Source organism: Dicentrarchus labrax, unplaced genomic scaffold, assembly GCF_905237075.1.
Source record: "Dicentrarchus labrax unplaced genomic scaffold, dlabrax2021, whole genome shotgun sequence".
Classification (NCBI taxonomy): domain Eukaryota; kingdom Metazoa; phylum Chordata; class Actinopteri; family Moronidae; genus Dicentrarchus; species Dicentrarchus labrax.
This window is the reverse complement of record NW_026136704.1, coordinates 15147871-15174342: the sequence shown is the minus strand read 5'-3', so window position 1 is coordinate 15174342 and position 26472 is coordinate 15147871. Positions and strand designations below refer to the sequence as shown.

The 26472-nt window shown below is 43.1% G+C and overlaps 1 protein-coding gene across 14 annotated transcripts in view; it reads right to left on the bottom strand.

Annotated features, from left to right (window-relative positions):
* Window positions 1-26472, bottom strand: part of mecom (MDS1 and EVI1 complex locus) — a 132423-nt gene that overhangs the window by 17536 nt on the left and 88415 nt on the right. For 4 of the 14 annotated variants that reach the window (XM_051396836.1, XM_051396832.1, XM_051396827.1 and 1 more), the window contains 6 exons: window positions 9455-9589; window positions 1950-2052; window positions 1724-1837; window positions 878-989; window positions 582-729; window positions 262-442 (listed from right to left, as the gene is read on the bottom strand). In XM_051396836.1, coding sequence (XP_051252796.1) covers window positions 262-442; window positions 582-729; window positions 878-989; window positions 1724-1837; window positions 1950-2052; window positions 9455-9589 — 793 coding nt within the window. Of the gene's footprint in view, window positions 1-261; window positions 443-581; window positions 730-877; window positions 990-1723; window positions 1838-1949; window positions 2053-9454; window positions 9590-10974; window positions 11831-26472 lie in introns of those variants that run through there. The other 10 variants (XM_051396830.1, XM_051396837.1, XM_051396831.1 and 7 more) reach the window with 5 other exon arrangements.

Genomic DNA, 26472 nt, shown 5'->3' with positions numbered 1-26472 from the left:
GCACGGTGTGAGAGTGCTGATGCAAATAAAACTGCATGACTCTTGTCTTAAAAGAAATGGTACTGCCACTCTAAACACGGCTACCATATAATCCCCTCTGTAATTTCTGTAGACCATTACATGTCTGACTCTTGAGAAGGAGCTGAGGAAGGATAATAATGTATTTTTGCAATAACATCACAGTTGTTCTATTAAAGGCATGTCACAAGCATATTGTTATTGTTATTATTATTATTATTATAACGTACTGAGGAGACTTACATAGGTAGGGTCTTAGTGACTTACACATGAAGGGCTTGACACTGCTGTGGATGTGCTTATGCTGCTTGAGGCCTGAAGACGTTGCAAACGTCTTGCCACAATCAGAGCAGGCGTGGGCCCGCGCCCCGACGTGCTGCGAGCGGATGTGCCTCTGCAGGTTACTGGGGTCTGTGAACACCTGCTGGGGGAAGCAACCACACAGACACACGGGGGAGTTAGTATCTGCTTCTAAGAACATGAGGGTAGTAAATAACATGTGGACACAAAAACACAAAAATTACTCAGTAATTCAACATCCCCTCCAAAAGTCATCACATTACCTTTGAGCAGTTTTCACATTCATAGTGTTTGCCATTGTCGTGCGACATCTGATGTCGGATCAGGTTTGATTTCCAGTTGAAGGCCTTAGGACACTGGTCACACTTATATTCCCTCTCCTCAGAGTGGGAGAGAGTGTGGGCCTCCAGACTGCAGAAAACACACAACATAAAACAAGGAGGATTTAGACATTTTGTTTTGTATCATATGGCTGTCTGACAGGTCTCTGTGTGCATTGATAGAGATGAAAATCAGACAAAATTCTTCCTAGATATATTTGTGTCAGCTATTCACTCACCTCTGGACATCGGGGAATACCTGGTCACACTCCTTACACTCGTGTAAACCATGGGACATGTGGAGGGGTCGCAAGTCTTGAGGTTCCTGGGCCTTCAAGTCACTGTCTCCTCCTAGATACACCAGAAAAGATAAAGTCAAGCAAGAAGACTGTTTACATTTAGCAAAAAAAGATCCAATGTTATGGTCTGTGGGTTTACCTGCCAATTGTAAATCAGATGTATTTCAACATTCATACAGCCTACAAGGACTGCAAGTTAACTTAAACTGTAAATTACATAGGAATGATGTGGGGTGTAACAGCAAGTTTGAGAGTTGTGCAGTCTTGAGGTATGTTTGCGGTCTTTAAGAGCCAGCTATTCCATTACATAGATCGTATGGGGAAAATATAATGATTTGCATTGCTGCAGGCTCTGGTCAATTACAGAGTCTGTGGTCCGGTCTCATGTAAGTTACAATGAATCTCTTGTTACTACATATAACAAAATTCAAAGTCTAAAGTCTGAGGACAAATAATTTAGGGTAAATATATTCTTCACAACATTAACTGTGTACTTGCTCAGTCGTGTCAATGTCCTACCACTACCCTGGGTTTTGAAAAATGTCACAACATCCTATTTTACTGAGTATGACCAAAATAAAACACAATTTACACCAGTATGTGGACTCTTCTTCCCACAGTGCATTATTGTATGATCTCATTTTTAGTGTCTCCAGTGGAAAACAAAGCCCTTACATCATTAGTGTTGTATTCTCCCAGCCCAGCTACACGTCCTTGTCACTCTTCAGTGCCCACTGTTTACAATGGTATGAAAATAGCCCACCCATTTAAAAATAAAAGTCAAACCTGGGTTAAGGAAGGAGGAGGGGGGCATCCCACATGGCTGCTTCTGGTGGTCCAACAGCTGGTTGCGGGACTCAAAGTGCTGGTCACAGTCCTCACAGCGGTACTGCCTCTCCTCTGTTTGCCGGAAGGGAGAAACATTAGCATATTGTGCTGCTTTAAGGGAGGTATATGTGTTGTTCAGGTTTTGGCATTGAACAGAATTTGTGTGTTAGTGTGTGGTGCCGACCATGAATATCAGGAGCCATGGTGTCACATGAATACTCTTCAGCCTTCATGAAAAGTAGCAGCTCTTCACCGGGGAAAATCTCTCTGGTGACTTTGTAGAAGATCTGCAACGCACACAGGGGGATTATGATTTAAAATGTGCTTTTATGTCACAGTTTAATCACAAAGGTCAAACAAAACTGTACTGATCAACATATTTTGTTGTTGCTGAATTTGCCATTTTTTGATGTCCTGTAAAGACATGGCAGCTGTTTTAGTTTTGACTGCATTTTTTTTTCTCCCATAGTCCATAATAGCACTGCAATGTGGGTAAAGCAACCAATTTTTTTTCACCAACAGAGGTCACTTGGAGTAGATCTTGGTGCACATACACCCTTTTCCCTCAACGTCCTCTACCATGCCATACACATGCAAATCGACGTACATACTTGTCATATTTGTACCACCATCACCTAGCGCACACACACACACACACACATACACACACACACACACACACACACACACACACACACACACACACACACACACACACACACACACACACACACACACACACACACAGAGGAGACATATACATGAAAACACACACACACACACACACACACACACACACACACACACACACACACACTCATTAACTTGTAATTAATCATCATGTATGACATCCATCTTCATGAAAACAAAATGAAAGCACAAACAACCATACTGTAGAATAAATATACTGTTTCATAAATACTGTATACACACACACGCAGACACATAGACTGGATTCTCCAGTAATGCTTCCAGTAGGCAAGAAGATGGAAATAAATGTGTGGAGAGCAAGCTTACTAATGTATGGCGAAAACTGCAAAAATAAGCAAGCTGTTGAAAAATGCATTCTGTTAATTGAGTATTTCAGTGATGGATGAAACTTCCAAACAGAACAATTAATAACTTCTAGGTGCTCATTTAGTGAGTAAATTCAACCTAAAACAACTTATTTAAAGAAAAATCTATAATAATATCTATGCTACAGATTTCACAGCATCCATTTAATCTAAAAAAACATAAAAATTATGAGAGCATGCTAAACATGTGTGTGTTTTTGGAGGGGGTCAGTCATTTTAAAGAATCAGCTGAGAGACCCAGGGACTGTGGCGCTTCCCATGGACACACAATAGCCTTTCTCTGTGAAACAATCGGACATGCCTTTATTTTTGGCATGCTTTGGAGGTTTAACATATTACCTTCCTTTGCCGCGTCGACGTGACAATGATGATGTGGGAATTTATTAGAAATGCAATAGGGAGGAGGGGGGCGCATGCTTCTGGGAAGGCCTGGGTCACAGGTACACCACTCATGGACGGAATTCCTGGCGAGCACTGTCGGCTCCTCAGAGAGTTATGATAAATATCTTGGTCACAATTAAGATCATGATGTACTTTGTCGACTCTGCTATAATTCTTTATGTCATTGTTCTAACTTTGGCAAATGATATAATGCTAAAAAAGATACTACAGATTTTTTGGGCTCCACTGTGACTCTGACCACTGAAGCATAGGGAGTTCCTAGACTGGGAGTCACTAGAGTAAAGCTCAAGAAAGTCTGCCTAAAGCAGAGTTCTTGCATGTCAGTAACTGAGGAGTGATTGGTGCCCAGTAACTGATGAAGCTTTGTGGTAGCATAAAAGTATGATTTAAATTCAGGCATTATAAAAAATGTAACCAGCCAAGAAAGTCAGTGGGAGGGTGACAGGCACTGCAAGTCTGACTCCCATTACCGGGCTAAACCAGAGTCATTACAGTTATCCAGACCAGGAGAGACACACATACTTATCAACCACCAAATTTAATTAAAAAAAAGAAATCATGTTTTCATTTTTGTAGCATTTTAGTTTTAAATCTTCTCATTTGGATGAATTTAACCACTGAGGTCCATGGAGAAACATGTTTGCCAACTTTTGTTTTTGCAGTTTTGATGTCTGGTTGAAGAGAAATTTATCAGTAATAGCAACGCTGCACTCCCATTGTTTCTAAGAAAGAAGAAAGGGGACTGAACTGTGAGGGTCCCCAACAGGAGCTTTAATCCCTGACATACCCTACTCTAACCTCTGCCTACACCATAAACACACACACGCATGAAACGTGGATGGAACTTCATAGGGCATACATGCACGCATACACAAGCAGACGCGCTCTTTCCTGTGTCCGTCACCTCTGCAAGGCCACAAAAATATTGTGATTTAGAAACAATCAAACAGCAGTTCAAACAGACATGTGAGTCTGCAGGGATTCCGCTCTGAGAGACTGATACCGAGACGGAGGAGGGAGGCTCTTTGGAAAACTACCAGGGCGCAGACTGAGGCCTCGGAACATAAAAATTAATGGACACTGTCAAAACCACTTTGTCCATAAATGCAAAAGTACAAGTTCATGGTAAAGTGCAACTATGAGTCTATAATTTTACAGTGTTTTGCAAATAAAAAGAGATAATTAAGACCACAGACTGAGAAAGACTGATATCCCGGGTGAGTCTTTCAAACCTGACCTCTGACCTGCGTCTTTTAGGGATAAACATTTCTGTAGTTCTGTTTCTCCGTACAAGATGTGTTTTGGGGTAGCACACACAAATAGGCACAGGAGGCTGATTACGAGTATGAGGGGAATCCCCCCCGACAGCTCCACCCATTCCCCCGAGGGCCACTACAGATAAACAGTGAAAACAGGCACACAAACAAACAAGGCAGGGACTCACCCCCAGAACAGAGGACGCGCTGTTTGATTCTAGGGGTCATCCTTAGCATGTCATGAACACACTATCAAACACACACACACACACACACACACACACACACACACACACACACACACACACACACACACACAGTGGCTTAAAATAACAGGTTATTCTGTAGATAAGATAGCGAGGGTGTCTGAGTTCACACTGTGAAAGCTGGCGGCCTCAGCATCAAGGCCGTTTCATATCCTTACTGCAAACAAAGACAATACAGTTATTTTAGAAAATATTCAAACCATTTCTGTGGAAATAAACGAGCTTGACTTGAGTCTGTAAGTCTTCACATTGATGTAATGTCTTTAGTCTGCTCTGAACAGGCTGCAGCAGTCCCCTCACTGACGGAATCTAATTGTCTATGCTCATTTTCTCTCTATATTAGAATTATTTCTCCCTATATACGTTCATATACTGAGTCACTACTTATCTTCCTCTCGCTCTCTTACTCTCTCTGTCAAAGGTTACACCCATAAGAGGATCAGAGGCTATAATCGGACTACTTTGTTACCTTGACACCATTAGTCATTACTAGAGTAAACACAGTCACATTTTCCTTGGTCACACCCTGTTGGCCGACTCCTCGCTCACACAGAGCTCATTCGACAGGTATGCCATTCAACGACGCTGTCCCGCCACAATGAACTCTCAGTCTGGGTGCTGCTCTTACTTTAACATCTGAAAACCCAGAGCCACAATCAAGGTTTACACGCCGATACTTAAAAAAAGGTTAAGCACGCCACTTGTCATATATAGTATATGCTTATACAAAACTCCCACTATTAATTATTTCTAGCCAAAGAAATCACAAAGTTTAATCAAATGTAAGAATAACGCCCACTACATTGTTTACTTGTTCTTGCTCGGCAGTAGCATGACAGCAACGGTGCATGTCCACATGTGCCGTGACCTCCCTGCCGCTATCAGGGTCATGCAACATGTACAGTGTGTTTGGCAGTCACCATCACTTGGCCGCTAAACAAAACCATTTCGTGACTTAGATAGCAATAAAGAGCATGAGCGCACAATGTGCAGCTGGTTCCAGCAAATTGGATGAACATGTTAGGAAGCCAACATGGGGCTATATTCACGTTAGATTGAGTCAGCTGTGGGAAAGTGACCTTATGAAGGATCTAATGAACGATATATTATCAATGTCAGGTGAATGTCAGGTCTTCAGCTTTTTTTTAACATGTTTTAGCCTTTTAAAGTCTTAATAAGTAGCACCCTATGAAAATGATCAGTGTTCGATTTATAGTTTTTACGTGTGCAATCTTGATATTTTTATACATACACGTCTCATTTTTTTTTTTGCAATGAATTCTTGTGCATTTTTCCTCACTGAATAAGCGTCATGCTGTTATCTCAGTGAGTTACAATCCCTTCATGAGTTCACCTCCAGTATATTTACATAGTGAATGACTGTCAGTGTTTCGCTAATATGCCCCGCAGCCACTTCATCCCACTCAATACTGAGTGAGAATCAATAGAGCGAATGAGATTAACGCTCATATCCCTCTGCACTGTCTTATGAAAGGCTCTTCTGGGCCTCGTTGGATGATGTTAATTACACTTTTAATCCATTTTCCTTTCAATTGAATCGGTAGAGTGAGGAGCGCAGCGGAGGGTTTTCAAGCACTAATTGCCCTAATTATCTTAACGACAGAACATGCTGATCATGGAAGGATCTATGCGAGTAGTGCTCAGGCTGCATTGCTTGGCGCACCAGCAAACAAGTAAGGATATCAGGCGAGCTGGTTAAAGGCTAAAGCTGAACACAGATGTCAAGGGCCAAAAGATTTAATAATTTCAAATGAGCTCAGCCAAGATTCTTTATCATTAATTATTTTCTCTGAATACTATAAAATAGATTTGTAACATTTTTTAATTGAAAACAAAATAAAAAACAAACATGCATAATATTTGGATGTGGACCGTTTTTACTTGTAAGAGACTGAATTCAAACCTACAAGTTAGCGCGTTGAATTAATCACAGATTTCAGTGTGACTCACAAACTGCGACACCTGCCATCTCTTTCCTCTCCATACTTTCCTGTTGCTTTTCCTCTCTGCACTGTCAAATATATAAAGCAATAAAACAGAAAGATCATAAAAGTGAAGGCCGTCCTCGTTAAAGTTAAAATACTGAAGGCGCAGCTAATTCTAATACTGGAGAAAAACAATTATTATCTGTAACTTCAGTCCCGTTCGATTTAAATGACTAGACAGCTATGGTGACTCTATGTTTTAGTGACATTTAAGTCTCAGTGCAAATACCTGTTTTTTTTATCCCTTTGTTATTAAATGTCAGATATATGAGAAATTTAAACTATAGAGAGAATTGCTGTCATTATACAGTATATCATTTTCAGTTGTAATCACTATAGAGATTTGACTCTATATGCTAATATTATAAATATAGTCTGACATTTTTATTAATATTTGCAGAATCTGTTCATAGATCTTTTATGCCAATGTAGTAGAGCTGACTAGAAAAAAAAGAAATTGCGAGAAAGAGAGAGAAAAAGGAGAAGTAAGATCCCGAACGGTTCCTTCAGAAGGACAAAACTGTCTTTTTTCTCTCTCTCTCTCTCTTCTCACTCATTCATTCCTCTCTCACTCCCTCACCCTCCTGAGATTGGTCGTAAAGTTTTATGATAAACAGAACTGGGTCAGAAATAAGAGGACGGAGGCCAGTTTTACTCTCACGCTGGCAGGGCTAAATTGGTGCTTGAAAAGAACCAGGGCCAAATAACGACCAACACACCTGGAAATTGCTGTCACTGTATGACATTTGTCTTAAAATAAAACAGTCATCTCTGCCGATGGTGGGAAAATTTGTTTAAATTTGAAGTACAAGTCATATGTAAGCCCTGGGTAGCTTGGTCAGGCCCTTCTGTGGAAATCTGGTGATGGTACACGTTGTGCGGTGAGAGTGTAATATGTGGTTTCAGGCTGGGTTTAGACTCAGCACTTCTCTGTGGCAGTAAAAACCTGTTGGAATCAGGTACTGTGTGTTTTAACGTTTCCAACTCGGAATGAGGAGCATGGGGAGTCATCTGAACCGCAATGAACAATTCACAGTCATGCAGGGCACACGCGCACACACACACACACACACACACACACGCACATGCACACACACGAAGCTCACACATGTAGAAACACAGGCAGTTACAGGTGTGTGCACACACTTCAGAGACACAATGTAAAACACTTCACACACTCCCAACAAGTCAATGCACATTAAAGTCTGCGCACACATGGAGACAAAAAGCCCTCGTAAGTGCACACACACACACACACACACAGACACAGACACACTACCAAAAACTGACAGCAGCTTTTACAAGACCACCCCCTTTTAGTCTATTCATTTTAAAGCAACAGACAGGCATTGTGAGACGCTACAGTGTGTTTTCAAAAACACCAATGTTGGCCGGAAGGCTTAAAGACGGCACATTGTGCTGTGTTGTGACAGTGTGTAATACTTAACAATCACCTCATCATAGCCATGTCCGTGACCTGTCGGAGCCTTACACAGCCACCCGAGCAGAACCACAGTGTTGACAGCGAGTCACACCTCGCAGAGAGGGCAGCTCGGGAAAGCTCTCTCTGCTTGTTTGTCTCTCTGTCTCTTTTAAAAGAGAGTGGGTAAGTACTTCTGGAAAGCCTCCGCTCTCTCAACCTCTTCCTTCTTTACAGAGAGCGCAGGAAGGGTGAGAATGACGTAGACGTGTGAAGGAAGAGCAGGAGGTTTGTCCCTAAAAGGCTCTGAGGTTTTTCACTTTAAAGATTTCCTAATTATTTCAGGGAGAAGCATACCAAACGCAGCTTTTATCTGTGTGAAATGTATTTGGACTGAGTTATTAAATACTCCACTGTGATGTTCTTTTTGCTGAAAATTCTAACCAGTGACACTCAACAGGTAATCTAGATGGACCACCAGAGAGAAGTGATGACAAACACGCAGGTTAAATTATGTTTTTTTTGTTCGGGTTCAGCTATGGCATGCTCCGTACACATGTCAAATAAAGTTTAGCCTCTTGTCTTCCTGCCTTGCTGCGTTTGTGTCTATAGGAGGGGGTGCTTGGCCATGGGATTACTGAGGTGAACAGGCCCCCATGTGTATAGCACGCACCCTTTCTGTACAGCCAGGTGAGCAGCAAAAGGACTGTGACATTCCTGGCATATCTAAGAGTTTATATCGCAAGCGTGACTGGGAAGTGTGTGGAACTATCATCTCGGCGGGCCGCCTCTGATCCTGCCCTGTGGTCCTCGCACGGCAGAAGGCAGAACACAATTACAGAAAGAAAACACACACAGATAGCAAGGAGTCTCTGCGGTGCAGCGTGGGGGAGAGCCTTGTGTGTGTGTGTGAGTGAAGGCAGGGTGGGCCAGGCGCTCATGGGACTATCTGACTTGGATCACAATAACACCTTTTAACACAACAGCGCGCAGACAGAACAGCCATCGGAAAATACAGGGAAGCCTTCTGGCATCAGAGCTGTGTTTAAAAAAAAAAAAACTGTTTCAAAGATCTGAATGACTCTCAGTTGCACTTGATTCATCCAGCCAGACAGCGGGATTCAGAGGACACATCACCATTTGGGAGTTCAAAACCAAGTCATCCACATTATTTTTTTTCTTTTCTTTTTTCTTCAGATCAGATTGGTCTTGTATTTTGTTGAAGTTGTTCTGCCAGGCAGGGCTACGAGTGTCTCCACGTACCTGATCATCTATCTGGCACGCTGTCAGGTTATGCTGCTTGGCCGCAGGGGCAAACTGGATGTGCTTCAGCCAGCTCCCGATATCTGGCTTGCTGGCATCAACGCAGAATTTTACATGGCCTGACCCGTCCAAGATCTGCAGAGGGGAGAGAGAGAGAGAGAGAGAGAAAGAAAGAGAGAAGGGGGGAGAGATCAGACTTTGATCAGTATCACTCCAGGTTACTGTGTCCAAACACTGACTAACCACATACCTCCCACATGTTAGGAGCTGGTCTGTGGCGCAATACACGCACACACACACACACACACACACACACACACACACACACACACACACACACACACACTACAAGCAAAGTGTATGCTAATCATTTGAAAATTCCTTCATAATATAAAAATGCTGGTGTGACTTTGTTTTTATTATTTCAACTGTAATTTATGTTTAAATTCCCGTAACTTTGTCATAACCACAAAATAAAAACAATAGATTTAATAAAACAAAATAAAATGTATTATATGTGTGCTATTTATTTTTCCCCCTTGAGGGATCTCTCAAGGAATTATGTAATTTCCATTTAAGTAGAACAAAACAAATTAAATCATATTAAAATGTTTTTTTCAGCCATAATAAATCAGTACAAATACAAGACTGTCCCCAACATATAAATCAATAAAAGAATTGGACTGGAAAAAAAATAAAACAAGACGGATCAATCTGCTATTATTTATATATATTTACGAATTTTAAAATATCCTGCTAAATGATTCTACATTTAAATTGACTGACATTTGAATTCGTTTCTAAAAATGTAGTTTTATCGAATAAATTAGAAAACTACATTGATTTGAAATGTTTGTTTTAATAAATAGGCATTTTAAATATTAATACAAAAATAAAATAAAAAGTAATAATAATATAACAATAATAATAATAATAAACGAAAAAAACTATTGTCTTACTCTCCTACACAACATCTACACATTCCAAGGCCTCTAAAGAACAAAATGACAATAAATACAATGAACTGAATTATTATGCAAATCATAAGATCACGTCTATAGTTTACAAAACATTTAAACAGCATTTCTCTCCACGGACTGTAAACAGTACAGCGTCGTTTTAATGTGTTAATATTTATTACACAGCAGCTGTAAACTTTACTGGGAAACAAATCAATTGCAGGAAACCGCCGGTGATAAGGATTATGGAGACGTAGCCGATTGTTGGGATACAAAACGGAATCCCTCTCGGGGTCACAAATCTGTCTTTCTGCCTTTATAAGCTGCCACTGAATAAATATTTAGCTTGCATAAAGCCCTTTGTCTGTCTGGACCAACGCTGGACCTGCCCCATTCATCCTGCACAAACACGCTCCGGGTTTGTATGAATTTACCGTCAAACTTAGTTTACAGCGGGATGAACAATGAACATGGTGCTGTGTTTTTTTTTCTTTTTTGCTCTCAGCTCTCGTTATTAAACAAACGTTTTGTTTTTCAATCATAAAGTCTGTTTTCTCTTACCGTTCAAACGCGTTTTGCGCCGGCGTGCGACAGTTTAAAAGCTCTGGGGATCAGAACCGCGTTGCTAACTGAGTGAAAGTGATGAAAACTCCCGAGTTCAAAAAAACAAAAAAAAAAGACAACAAAATAGCAACAACAACAACTGTGAAAAAAAAACAAAAAACTGGACTGTCAGATAAACAATAAATCTACAGCTTGTCTCTGTTGCGGAGCGTTGTCCAGATTTTTTGGCATTGTAAAGAAAGAAAAAAAAAAGCACCACAGTTGTGTTGTTTTCTCGGTGTCTCTTCAGGTCTCCGAGCCGCAGGACGAATCCACTCCTCCGCCGGTGAGACTGTCCCTCAGACGCTGCACGGTCGGGAAAAGTAAATCCTCTCTCACTATATTGTCTCACCGCTGACTCCCGTACAAAAAAAAAAAGTCTCCTCTCACTGTCCTACAGACATCGCGGGGTCGGAACTAAAAACCACCCTCCGGTGCATCAACTTGCTCCCAACTTTTTACTGTGCGCGCTTCGCTTGGCTCGTCCGCTCCTCTCTTGTCACCCCTCCTGTCCTGACGCACCCAGGTGTCCTCTAGTAGCCATTCAACTTTTCATTTTTCTCTTCCTCTCCTCTCCTCTCCACCCCACCCCACCCCACCCCCCTCTCCTCAGCCACTCGGGATGTGTCGTCTATATGATAGCAGAGAGATTCAAGGAGGAGGAGGAGGAGGAGGGTGGTGGTGCTGTTGGTGGTAGTGGTGGTGGTGTTGGCTTCAAGCATCGCCCCTCACTTTTCCCCGGACTGTTCCGTGTGATGTTTTCTCTTTTACGCATTGTCTCGTGCGGACGGATCCAGGCGCGTCGATCTCCCTGGAAGCCCAGAGAGAGGCGACTCGAAACCCGGCGACTGTCCCCCCCCCCCACCCCCGGTCGGAAGCGACTCCTCACCGCAGTAAATTTTAAAGTGACAGGGGCCCGGGGTTGGAGAGGGTGAGCGGGGTCAGTGAGAGGTCGGGATGGGGCTTCTAAAGGGATGAACTACACACACACTACTACTACTTACTACACACACACACACACACAGGCAGCACACTTTAATGAACCAACATGAGCATCAAAGCGCGTATCATTATCCACGTGTTTCCAAACTTTTCACAACACGGTTCATGGACCATTTTATGACATTATTAACCAGAAGATCGGCACTTTTTTCTTTTGTTTTGTTTTGTTTTTTTTTTTACCTCCAGTTTATGATTTAGTTTGGAGCTGCGTTTATGTTTGAATGCGAGAGTAACAACAATGAGAAAAAGTGAGAAATATAATAACCCCCCCCCCCCCTTCTTATTCTCTAATTGTGCTTTGCGTTGGGGAGTAATGTAACAACTAGACTTTAAGTGTTCCTCCTGGGGACCTCCAGGAAACTCCATAAGGACCCCTTGGAAGTCCCCTCGCCACAATTTGGGAAACACCGACCTAATCACCTGCTTTTCTCTGCCTTGAACAGAAAAAGGGCTGTAAGGTTTATAGGTTGGGTATCTGTGTGCGTCCCCCCTTTCCAGAACTCCCCTTCAGCACTGAGCGCGCACACACACACACACACATTAGGGCAAAGCATGAGTGGTGTTTTAAATGATGGTAAAATTAGTTTTTGTTTTTTTGTTTTTTATCGGAGAAAAGAAGCATGTTTCGAGGTGTTTGCATCAAGCCTGAAATTAAAACATATATTTTTAATCTGGAGTTTTTCCTCACTGCTCTGGTATCCTGTGCACCTGCTTTTGCAAACAGACTCCACAAACGCCGCGTTCGTTTCATTTCTTCTGGTTTTTCTTTTTTTTTTAAATCTAAATGTGAAAGTTTAAAGCTGATACCGACGTCTGTGAACAAACGGACAAGGGTATAGAATAATAAAGAAACGTCCTGGTTGTCAGTGAGCGGAGTTTATTAGGCAGCTCATAAAGCTGGAGAGGACAGGGCTTTGGCTGATGAGAGCAGATGATGATGGATAACGCCTCGCACTGTGACATTGACCTTCCATCCCAGATAATGCCTATTGTTTCACGAAATCGCGGAGCAAATGTGCAGGAAGGACAGGAAAAATCATGTGTAAATAAGGCAGGACCCCGCCACCGATTCCCATCGTCCCCCGCTCCTTGAGAACCGAGGAGAGACCCCGGTCCGCCCGGTCATTGATTTCCTGCCTCTCCTCGACTTGTCCATTGTTGGAACCCTTTTTAATTTAGCCATAAATTGGGAAAGCTCAAGTCGAATGAGCTGTTCTATTTTCTTCCTGTCAGGATGAGGGATTTGTTTTATGATGCATTGTGTATTAAATACAAGTAATCTGGGAAAGTGATTGCTTCACGGCCTCTCCGGGCTCTGATCGAGGATCCTGATAGAGAGAAAGGGTTCTGAGCTCTTTTCTGAAAAGGAGGAAATGTCTGAAAAAGGAGGATAAACACACGCGGGGGTTTGTGGTATCACCGGGGGTAAATTGGGTTAACAGTAACAGGACCCCCTAAGCCTGGCAACGTGAAGGAAAAACGGTGTACTTCCCCCCCCCTGTCAGGAGATGGCGTGCTCAACTGAAGTGAACTTTTTAAAACATTTCTGAATGAATAGTTGAATATTTCAGATGATAATGTTAAGACATAGGCTAGTTGTGGTGCTGCATCTGTCTTTGCTGTGAAGTGAGCTCTCACTAAACTTTATCTTGAAATGTTTTTTTTTTTTAATGATCAAATATTCCTTAAAATAATCACATTTTGGTGACTTAAAACCTCTGTATGACCCTGGTCAGAGATCAGCAGTTGCACTTATTTTATCCCCAGAAATGTAGGCGAGATAAGACTTTTTTTTTTATTGGTGAGTTTTTGAGGTTTCTTACATTTTTTGGCACTTGACGCCCCACAGGCAAAAAAAAAAATAAATAAAAAAATAAATAAATCCAACTTTCCTTTATGGATCAGTGTTGGCCTTTATTTCAGAGCCGTGAATTTCACTTCATGTTGAAAAGCACTGCAGCTCATATCTCAGTTTGTAACAGTCTGCTCTATCAGTCAGCTTTTTTTTTTTTTGGGGGGACTTATTATAAGATGGGGGTCGTTTCTCTCTCTCTCTCTCTCTCTCTCTCTCTCTCTCTCTCTCCGTCCGTGTGAATTGCGGCACAAAACATCTACATTAAGGCGTCAGATTGCTAGATGGGACATGAAAGATTCAACCGTATATGGGCCAGAATATATAATCACCTGAACGAACGACCATAAAGCTCTTGAATCCACACTGAAAAAGACCGATGGGGGGTGAATTTAAAACACTTGTTCATTTGTTAATAAACCACGAGAGTGATTTGCAAAGGCATATAGCTCTAATCTATATTTATTTCACCAATGCGCCGTAAACACTATTCCAATGTGCTGAGATGAAATAGATTCTGTTGTTATCTGAATTATGCCATGCCTTTGTCAAAATGATTCTGACATAGCTACTAAATAGCGGTGTGGAAAAGCTGTTTATCAACAAATTACTAACCAAACACATGCATGCTTCAGGGTATGTTAGTTCCGACTATATCATGCCACACAGCATTTCATACCTATTTAAGTGACTCTTAAAAACATACAGCATCCGCGTAATGTTTAGTGCTGAGGCTTTAAAGTGCTGTGAAATTCTTTAAAAGGAAGTTAAATTGCTCAAATGGGCCCGTGCTTATTTTGCTTGCGGCTCTCTTGTTTGTTTTTAGGAGTTCAGTCACGCAAAAAAAAAAACAATAATTCATAGATGAATGTAGGGGAATTTTTATGATCAAATAGCTTCATATTTTACTTGATCTTGAGGTTCAGCTTCATGGGTGCGTTCGGTTTTTTTTTTTTTATTCATCCTTTGAATAACTTTGCGCGTAATAATATTTCTGGTATTAAAAAAAAAGTGATTTGGGTTTTTTTTTTCTTTTTTGCTGCTCAATGTAGAGCCATGTGAAGTCCAATGGGACAGCGCCGGAGAAGAGAGGGGGGATTCCCGTGTGGGTTTGCAAACTGACTCCAGCCAGCGAGCGAGCGAGCTTGCAGAGCTGCTGCAGCCGAGCAAAGGGGCCACATGGAAACACTGTGTAGGCCTGTGTGGTGCATTCCAGCACATCCTCTAGGAGAGCGGAAAGAAAGAAAGAGAAAAAAAGAAAGGAAAAAAAACGATAGAAAGAAGAGGAGAGAAAGAAAATATCGCAGCCAAATCCACATGAAATAGTTCTACCATTCACGGTGAGACCTCCCATTGACACCGGCGAAAAGCTGCGTTAAGCCTCCATCATGACTGTGCACACACAAACACAAACACACACACACACACACACACCCCTGTGCATTTTATTTTGCTTAAATTCAGTCAAGTGGTAAAAAACTCATTTAAAGCTCAAACGAACTGTTAGCCTGCAGTTTGCGCAACTCTCTGCAACTTTCCCTTTAATTGACACATCTGTCGGCCAAGATTAGCTGCACAATGCATGGACTGTGCAGCTTTAAGTCCCCATATTAAAGGATAGACCTGGTGTCCATATAGCCAATTACCATTAAAACAGAACAGCGGAAATGAAAGGGGAAAATGTAAATAAAAATTTCCCTGGGTCTGGAAGTAGGCCCGTCGTGAGCGGCGTGTTAATCTCCACCTCAGTAATTTGGTTCTGCGGGAGAAGACAGAAGCCCTGCTGCTGTGCCCTGCACTTCATAAATCACTGCTTTATGTGGACAAGGTCAGCGTCAACCTCCCCCCTTCCACCAACCCTAGCCCCCCCCGCCCCCCTCTCTTCCACTGGCCCCTCCGCCATGTTTACCCGGCCGCCCGGGGGCTCTCAGGACCAGACCAGCTCACTTCTAATTACTTTGGATTATTTTCATTTGCCGGGGGTCAGCCAGGCATTCCGACAGAGAGAGGGATGATTTCTTGACAAATTCTGTAGCCTGTGAGGAACCGACCCCCGTGTTTGCTGAATTAGCACCCGGTCATTTTGGTCTTGGCACTGTCCGCTCCTGTCTCTGACAGCTCATTGTAGTGACAGGTCGACCACAGCACCACATGTCTATATTAACAAATTCTTTATTTGATTTACAACCTAAAAATAACAATGGCTTTCTTTTATAGCAGTTGATTATTCCAGTGCATAATTATTATAATTATTCCATTTGTATCCATGAGGTCAGACATATTTGTTTCATCAGTTTTTATGGAGGTAAGTCTCAATATTGGGCCAAGGCAGGGGCCATCACGGGACATGATGCTCCATTGAGAGGATTTATGAGAGGACATTAATGATCTCATCTCATTTACCAGGTCAGAGACGGAGGGTGTGAGAGAGGCTTCTTACAAAAGGGATATTGTGCTTTTTCATCATTAAAATAAATGTGTTAATCTAAACTGCAGACATGACAAAGAAACAAACTTAAATGATCTACTTTATGTGAAAACATAAAAAAAAAACATAATCATCACAAAAAATGACCCAAATCTGGGCTGAAATCTGTGTGGCAGGAGCAGCAGTGCTGGATTAAAATGTGAACAAACAGGACAGTGGATATTTAATTAGAATAATGTGATATTTAAAGGTTCCTCAGTGTGAATGAAATACATTTTTTCTTGTGCTAAAATCAACATTGACAGGAGGAATGGCACGATGTGAGGAGGCGCTGCAACAAGACATGCTCACTGGATTATAAAGGGCAGTGCAACCGACTATTAAAAATCATTTGGGCATCAGGAGGAGGGGGGTGAATGTAACAATGGGGATTATGCAACATTCAAAAGTTAATTGGTTTTAAGCAACCTGATGTACGCTGTTGTTAAGAAGAGCAGTGCCTGGAATGTGGCTGCAGAGTGGCTGGGGGGGATCTTTGAGAGTGGTGGCTCGGAGGGGAGAGAGACGTGAGGATGGGGGGATGAAGGTGATGTACAGAAAGTAGTACAGGCTGTGGTAATCACAGACACTTCCTCTGCAGAGCCTCGGCATACAGGCCCACACTGTATGCGGGCTACGGGGTGCGATAAAGCGGCACAGGAGTCAAAGGTCACGTTTTTCAAGCATAAATTTAGCGGGCACACAGCTCCTATACGCATGGGACGGACTGGAAACTTAAACAACCCACACCACCCCACTCCAGCCCAGTGGAGAAAAGGGGGGGGGGGAGGTAATTAGACCATGTTGCCGGTCGCCGCAGGGTGAACAAATCGGCTCTAAAACGCTCATAGATATCATCTTTAAAAGAGCTTTTTATGTACAAGAGGTAAAGCGGTATGGAACTGAACACGGCACTTCAGATGTTCAAGTGTCACACATTCATTACGTTTAGTGAGCCCTCTTCTCACGTTTAAGGTCTGCTGCATGACAATCTGCTTTTCATACACCGTGTCCAATTGGAAGGCTAATATTTTAATGTTGGCAGATATAAAACAGACATAATACTTGTTCCGTGCGACAGGAGACAATGCTGCCATGTCAATTAAATGTGGTACAGCCACCACAGAAATGACTGAATCTTATAGAAAAGGTGGTTGATATTAAAGTAATGAAGGATGAAAATATAGGATGTACTGGAGGTAAAGAACACATGGTTAAAACTCTCAGTAATAGTGTTCCATTTATAATGGACCTTTGCTTGAACTAGATGCAACTGAGCTGTTAATATTTCTAAGAAAGAGCAATGAATTTGGAAAAACAGACACCCCGATGGCTCACAGATACATAGACCCTTATGTGTATTTACTTTTATTCAGTTGTTTTGCAAAGCAAAGAAAAGGGTTATATTGTTGTACTGAGGAGAAAAAAACATAGAGAAACATGACTAGTGGGGACTAATGGGTATTTCTTATACAAAATTTACAAGTGGTCAAAACCGCAATGTGAGAAAGTGAGAAAAATGTTCTTGAGTAAGTGCAAAGCGCAAGCAGATTGTGGAAGTGTGTTCAGTATGTCTCTCATGTACGCACACAGAAACCTCCACCACACACACACACACACACACACACAGACACACACACTGGAATTTGTTACCAAGCACAGGTCAGCTCAGTGTATGTGGGCATGATTAAAGTCAGAATTAACTCAGAAAACAACAAATCAGTTGCAACAACCCTAAAATGAAGGAAAGCTGAGCAGCTCACACATAACACAGGGACACGGAGTGGCTCCCATTAAAGGCTTCACTGGCTTTCAGTAGCATCAAAGAGGCCCCTGAGTTAGACTGGGATTATATTTAACCCAGGAGCTTGTTGCACTACTGAGTACAGGGCACATGCTGATGCTGCTGCCAGTACACCATGCTTCTGGCTTTCAGACCAACGCTCTCATTAAAATGTGGCCTGGGCACAATTTCCTACAGGAACACACACATGGAGCAATGCACGGACACACGAAAACACATAAACACTCAACAACAAAACAAAAAAATGACATATTATTATGGGGATTTTATGATGAATTCATGATCACAGTGTATGGTATTTTTTGAAACTTTGAATTACAACAGACTATTTCCTACTCCATAGGAGCTGAGTATTAAACTCTTAATATTTATTCATCCTTCTGTAATTCAACATATTTTACGAGTTGTGCATACTAGAGCTGGGGGTTGTGGTTAAAAACGGTGTCACAAAATTTACAAATTTAGAATATTTGGCAATATTGATATAAACTAGATCACAATATGGCAAAGGTATACAAAATCCTATATAAAATTACATAAGTTTAATCACTTTATACATGGGTTGTTGGGTGTAAAACTCAAACGTCGACACACATTTTTTGTTTTAATTAGGGCATGTACATAATTTTTAATCTGTCTAACAGATTTAAATGATATTGTTGAAAGTCAATAATTGATAATATTGAATTATCCCCCATCCCTGGCTCACACAGGCTTGTGAATACAAGAAAAGATGCAAGCACCCCAACAAAAGTTCTCCCTGTATGTGTGTATGCCTGCAGAATGCCCTGTGCTGAGACAATGCAATCTCACTTGGCACATTTCAGTAGTCAGACTTGATATGAACCATCAGACATGTGCGTCAATACTCCCAAGGTTTATTCAATTCCAAACCAATCATTCTGGTGTCATACACTTTTGGGTTAATATTCTAACTGTGGGGCCCAGGGCTAGGTGAAGATAAATCAGCTTTTATGATGGGTTGTTATGGTTTTTACGGCACTGGGGTTGTGAGGGACTGATTTGGGGATCAATCACCTGCAGGTGTCTGCTGGGGGCTGGGGTGCTGTGAGGATCGATTGAGGATCTAGAGCTGCGGTGATGGAATAGAGGTGTGTTTGTGTGTGTGTGTGTGTGTGTGTGTGTGTGTATGAGTTGAGATTGGGTGCAGTTGTATATGTGTGCGTATTGGGTGTATATGTGTTTGTGAGGGCGAGAGAGAGAGAGAGAGAGACAAAGTGATGAAGGTGTGTGTGAGTGCTTTGGAGACAGAGAGGAGATATATCTGGGGCTGCAGCAGTGATGAAAGGCCGCTGGACTATGACCAGACCATCTCGGGCTCTTATCGGAGTCTACCCCTCCTCCTTCTCCCTCTCTCTCTCAATCCACTTCTATATCTAGATGGCACTTTGGAAAATCTCATTGTCACACAACATTTAACAAAGACAAAAGTCTCGGGCGGGCAGCTGGAGATGACTGGCCTGACGGAGCACGAGGCTGGTGTGCAGAGTATCCCTCACATAACCTCTTTCACTCACGTCTTGCGTGTTTTCCACTGGGAGAGGCCAGCAATGTGGGTGCAGAGTGCCGCCAAGACACACAAACAAGTGTGTGCATCTATGCGCACAGATGGCACGAGCACACATCAACACACGGACACATTAGTCGCGCTGAGGTTTTGTCAGTTTCTTTCTCTCTCTGTCTCCCTCCCTGGACACGGTGTTTATACACATTCAACATCTCTTCTGACCGTCAGACGGCTGCTTCCTCCGTGCTGTCAGCGCAGCCCCGGCTGAAACAAAAGAGGCGGAGAGCGAGGCCTACGGTTTCTGAATCAGAGGAAGTTGGTGCTGATTACGCTGCCCCTGAAGAAGCATTCCGATCCTGTTAACTCGCACGCCGGCTGCCAACTCCGAACCATGCAGCAAAGCGCTGGCAGAGTAAACCTAACACAGCCCCACCCTGAGTGCCCTCTCCTTGCCCAGGACAAGCATCTGCCCTCTCTTCTTTTCCTCTACTTTCCCCCCTCCCTCCTTTGTCTTGTCTTCTCTCTCCTTCCTCTTCTTTATTTATCCCCTTTGTTTGTCTCTTCTGCTGCTGTTCTTCCCTCCTATATCCTCTATTTACTGTCTTCCTCCAGTTTCTTCTAATCTCTCATCCACCTTCTGTTTGATTTTTGTTCCTTCTTGAGCGTGTCCTCTCCTCCATCATCCCCTCCGCACAGAGACACGACAGCAGGCTCTCGTGGAGGAGAGAGCATTCCACCTTCTTCACACCCTTACCTCTCTGTCCCTGATGAATGCCTTCACTCCACTTGTTTATAAGATAGAGGGGGTTATTCATAATCAAGCCTAAGAGAGTATGTACACACTGTGGACATCCTGATAGAAGGCGACGTATTAAATTTCTGTTTGTTTGACAGAAGCGATGTCTCTCTCCTTCTCCTTGAAGGGAAGACCCCCATCCATCCAAGCAGGGGGCGCGACCCCAGCAGCACTCCCCTCTCTTTCTTTCTCTCAAGTGCTAACACATATTAAGTAAATGAAGAGTCTCTTCAGGCCGGCGGGAGACAAACGAGCTTCTTAAACATCGGAGGAGTGGCGGTTTGATCTGGTGTCGGCGGGTGTTTACGACGTAACTGCGGCAGAGCTGTGTTTGTGATGTTACCCATCTAAGTGTGTTTATACTGTGGTGGAGATGGCCCCCGGTCTCTTAGCCAGGTGCTGAAGCTCTATGTCTTCTGTTTAAGAGGGAGAGTATGCTTATGGCTTTGGAGTGTGTGTGTGTTCATTCCCTGCAAGTGTGTGTGTGTGTGTGTGTGTGTGTGTGTGTGTGTGTGTGTGTGTGGCAGTGCTTCTGGGCCAAATGCTGTCCAGACAGGCAGACAGTGAATGTGTCCACATTGAACCAGAAACAGGTTTCAGGTTAGACTGTCTGCTCTCATTCTCTTCTAAGCTTTTCCTCCTGTCTTTCTGTCTCATTCTCTCTTTCTGTCTTTCTCTCAGTAATTATTGTCATTCTGGCTGCTGAAAAAAAAAAACACCACTACTAGTGGGAAGTGTAAAAAATGTGGGGGGGAGGAAGGGAGGGGAAACACGACAGAGCTGCAGTGGGCTGTTGGCGGCAGCGGTGGTGGTGGGGGGCTATAAGGCCCCCAGGGTGCGTATAGGGTTTTGGTGAGGGCTTGGGGGTTGGTGGCGAGGTGTGCTCGGAGAGAGGGCCCTGGTGTAATCTCAGTGCTGAATAGACGGAGCTCTTAATAGAATCCCGTCGTCCGGCTGCCACTGAGAGAAACAAGAGCTGTAATGGATGGGCTCAGCTCTGGCTCCCACTTTCCCCCCCGTGACCCCTGCGTTGGTCAGAAGTAAGAGCTAAAGAAGCATTGTAGCCTCGGGCCTGATTGAATGGGGAGGGAGGGAGGTGGCGGTGGTGGTCGTGGCAGTGGGGGGGAGAGAGGGAGGGGTGGGCAGCCGCACTGATAGACCAATTTCCCACTACTGCGAGCAGTAGGGCTTGATTGATGAGGGCTGGTGCTGGTGAGAGGAGGCCCATCACATGCGATCACATAAATACTTATTCAGCTCGAATTGGGCCTGACAAGCCTTACGACAGCTTTGTGCTGTCACAGATATCATTGGAAGGAAAACGCTCCATTAATCATGCGTAATTAACTTTTCCAAACGGAGGTTCTGCTTGGAACCAGTAGTAACCCACTCAGTGCCCAGATAAAAAATTCCAGCATCTTAACTGGGATTGGAGAGGGCCTTATTAAAAGCTCGAGCCAGTTTCCCCTGAGCCGCTCCGTTTGTACAGGAAACGGCTTCATTAGTATTGGTTTAGGGCTCTAATGGGCTCGATACAAAGCCTCCTCTCTCTAACCCAACCGTGTTCAGTGGCCTTACAGTGCAATATCCTGTGAGCGCGCATGGCCGTAATGTTCTCTGTTTGAAGTCAGAGCAGAACCCATCTGAACGCCTGCCACTAGTTAACTACCTTGACCCTACCATAAAGCAGTGTGGAGGAGTGAGTGTCAGAGAGCCCAACAAGCTACGTGGTTTCATTCTCTCTCTCCTGGCCAAAGGTAGCCTCCCCATGGGAGTAAACTGGACCAGAGCTCTATTGTTTTAAAGCAGTAGACCAAATGATCTGCCTCACATTTGGAATAACACAAACACATACTCACAGACTGATGCATGCACAGGCTTACTACCATATCTCATCTGATCAGCATTCCTCCTTCAGCGCTCTAATGCTGCCCACCTGCATGTCTGCTGGTGGACACAATGTAAGCAGTTGGCATGGGAGAAGACAGAAAACAATGGGAGCAAAACAACTGTGTACCCTGAAGTGGAAGTGAATTCAACATTTATCGTAAATTATATTGAAAGATTACAAAACTATTCGAAAATATGTTCTACAACTCTGAAAACAACACGAAGCCTACAAACAGGCTGGTGAGTTACGTAATTACAAAACGTCTCCAAGTACAGAACTCCTCGCAGCACATACAGTGCAGTGTGTGGTTGTTTGACATTTGTGGATTGAGCTCAAAAATAATTCAGACGGTTGAATTCGGGTGAAAGGGCGGCTTTAAAAGGGGGAAAAAAATAACTGTCTTTACTTACAAATGTACAGTCCCAGTGGTGTAGTACTCAAGATGCAGGTATGCTCTATTATCCCCCACAGCCACAGATCCCATTTTGCTCAGTTGTCCTGATGGTTCTTGTGGGCATCACATATTTCCCTGACTCACTTCGGACTCGAGTTCAGACGTCAGTGTTTCACTTTTTTGTGAAATTACAGTATTTCGTATCTCTGAGGTTATGTCGTATTGCTGAGGGGAACACAGCAAAGTTTCCATTTTGCCATACATGGTTAGCAATCCAAATAGTGGATCACAAACACGTACACACACTCCCAGATTCAGTCATCTACGGTCATTTCCTCTAAATATCATCCTCACTGAGACAGGGACTTGACTCATTTCCTGCCTGCTAATTAGCTCTGTCTGGCCCTCTAAGAAAAAGAAGACAACCCACTAAAACAGTCATACTCCACTGTGGTGCCATACTTGACACCACGGCTATCTGAGCAAAACCACAAGCAGCACTACACAAACAAAACTTACTTACATACTTACTTATTTGAATTACTGCAGACAAATTTAGGTAAAAAAAAGAGTTGAGAGAGAGCTGAGGTGTGCAAGATCCAATGTTCATGGCAAAATGTCCGCTTTGCTTTATTTGAGTAGTTATTAGCTTGGATTGGCAACACCCGGTATGTAGAAAAAGCGAGTAACACAGTGAGTAGCTTGGTGAAATGTGTCTGTATGGTTACTGGCTACAAGAAAGGCACCGCTGATTGAAATCTATGTCAAACAAAGCAGCTGCCATTATTGGCTGGTAACCCCTGCACAGGACAATTAAAGCTGAAGTCTTAAAGGTGCCACTTCAGTGTCTATACTGAAGAGTAAAAGAACTGAAGTGACTGATTCATTTATTGTTATGTACTTTACACTGATGAGTGATTTGTTTTTTCAGCTGACTCCCTCTTTGGGTTTATCAAATGCCATTTTCTTGATGCTTGACTGCATGAGTAGTTTTTCTATAACACGTTGGTTTGTTGTAAGTTTTTAATCCCTGCTGGCAGAACTCAATTAAAATATGAGCTCTGGAGTATTGTGGAATAGATTTGGATAAATGAAATTGATTTAAATTAATTAACAGCAAAAGTCCTATTTTAGCACAGTGCGTCACCTCTGAAATGCCCCCTCTAGTTCACAGTCCCAGCAAAGTTGTATACCCCTTCTCTTACAGTAACTATGTGAATCTAAAGCTATGTATTTTGCTCAGCACTTCCAGAATCTGGTTTCCCAGACCATTCCCTGCCTGATTTAGATATTCACACCCTTACTGGCCTACATTCACATCTCTGTTAGGATGAGCAGCCTAGGCCAGTAAAGCAGAGTCAAGGCACAGGCCAGGTGGTGGGGATATACAGGGTTGTATTCATGATCAGATGAGGAGTCTCAAGAAGACAGGCCTAAATAATAGCAAAATTAATTCAGGAGTCTTGGGAGAGAAACACACTTGAGTTGGTTCAAGTATGTGAAACCACATTCAATTATATGTTAGTCTAGATATGGGACAATCCAGTGGCATTAGAGACAGGTGGTTAAAGCGAGACCACACGCAGAGGAGGAGAGAAGAGGAAGAGTGGAGGAGTGCGAGAGAAAAGAGAGAGTGGGTGAAGGGTCAAGTACATTCAGTCAGCTTAGTTTGACTTATATGGAGAGGGGAGACAACAATAAGTGCTTGTGTGTCAGGGCCTTGAAGGCAGCACAGCTCTTCTGCTCTCACAATGGCCTGCTTCCCACTCTAGGGCCCAACGCGGCCCGGCCTGCGCTCACTTACTAACATCACCCCAGTTTCTCCCAAGGTACAGTTTACTGATGCTCTTCGTGATTTATCTGCTAGAAAAACAATTTATAAGCTGGTCAAAAGATTCAAATAGCCAAATTACACTGTCCCATTACAAACATCTGCAGTTGGCCTTGGTTATTGTAAGCCTTACTTGGCGCAGTTGTGGGAAAGTGGCTATTGTGTAAGCCCTTAAAAATAATCTGTCTGCTTTCAGTTCAGCTCAGTTGCTCAGGATAGATAATTGGCTGACAGTTCGGGTTTTCTTTTTTCTCATTCAAAGATTAAGTATTGTTTAAGTGGGATTTTGGCCATTGAGGTTTGTTTGTAAGAGAACAGACCACTGACAGCTCAGGTAAAAAAACGTACCAGCTGCAACATTGAAACTGGTGTAAAATCCCCCTTTTCAAGTCAACTTTATTTCTATAGCATGATGCCATCTATCCGTAGACAGTCGATTTGGATATGGGAAAATTGGCAATCAAAAAAAAGAACACAACTACAACTCGACAGAAAACAGAAAAAGAAAAGGAAGAAATGTCATGAGGAGCAACAGCGGAGGGATCCCTGTTTCTGGATCTTTTCAGTTTCTGCTTAACCTAAATTATAATTAAAAAAAACACTAGAATACATCAACATGAAGGTTATTACATTTTTCTGCCAGAATCTAATTAATCACAACCTGCTTTCTAAATGCTGTCTCCTTTGAACCTTATCTAAATGTCCCTCTATATTAAAATCTTTAAATCTTTAGACTGGGTTCAAAGCCATATTGTGGGGACGGATATGTAGATTTGATATGCATAAGGCCTGCTGAAGGTGGATAATGTGTGTCATCACCACCTATTTCGGTACAACAGAGGGTCTGTCTTGTACCTCCCCTCTCAAGCCAAGCAGAGTACCCTCTGGAGGTCTGACTGATGCTTGCTAAACCTCAGGAGCGTGATGAATGCTAGAAAGACGAGAGAAGAGGAAAGGGAGGAAAAAGAGATGCTTTCTTGGTATAAAAAAAAAGGCCTCTGTGTTAATCAGAGATTTCCCAGAAGAGCCGGAGTCATCGCCTCGGGGCAGAGAGAGCGAGAGAACGAAGGGGTAGGCACAGAGGTGAGGAAACGAGAGAAGACTTGAATGAGAGATAGACGGGGAGACGGAGAGGAGAGAAAGGAGGCAAGGAAGGCAGGCTGCATTCCTGTGGCCACAGCTGCGGGAGCTGCAATCACTAAAATGTAGCGCTGTCTCAATGCCGACGATTTCTGGACACGTTACAAACGAAATAAAACAGCACGACATGTCTGTTTTTTGAATCAAAGAAGAGACTAGCAATCAACATGCTGGGGTTTACACTACCTCCCTCCCTCCTCTGCTCTCTTCCACCCTCCATCCTTCTCCCTGGCTGACTGTCATTCCAGCTATGGCAGGGATGACCCCTTCTCTGTCTCTATATTTGCCCCTCTTTGTTCACCACTGGCCAGTTGGGGCAGGCATCTGAAACTGAAACCATCGATCATTGGCCTGACAGCGGGCCCCAGGCGGGGACGGCCCTGTTATTTGGACTCTGTGATGACTTCCTCAAAAAGGGGCCCCTCCTTCCCTCATAGGCCTGGCATGGCTGAGGTTTGGTTTGGAGCCTCCATACCTTCCCTGTATGTCCATAGAAAACACATTGGATTCACTGGCCGCATGTTTGGGTCACGCTAGGGTGAGCAAGACAGATAGAGTGTGGAGTGGGAGTAAAATAGGTTGAGGGAGCAACAAGTTGTGGTCCTGGAAGTTTCTCAGTAGCTTCTCCAGTCCCAAGGAGCACCACGATGAGGACTTTGGCAGTGGTAATAATAGAAGTAGAGGTTAACAGAGTACATTTGAAATAAGAAAACAAAAAGCACCAGCTGGAGTGCTTAATTTATCGACATGA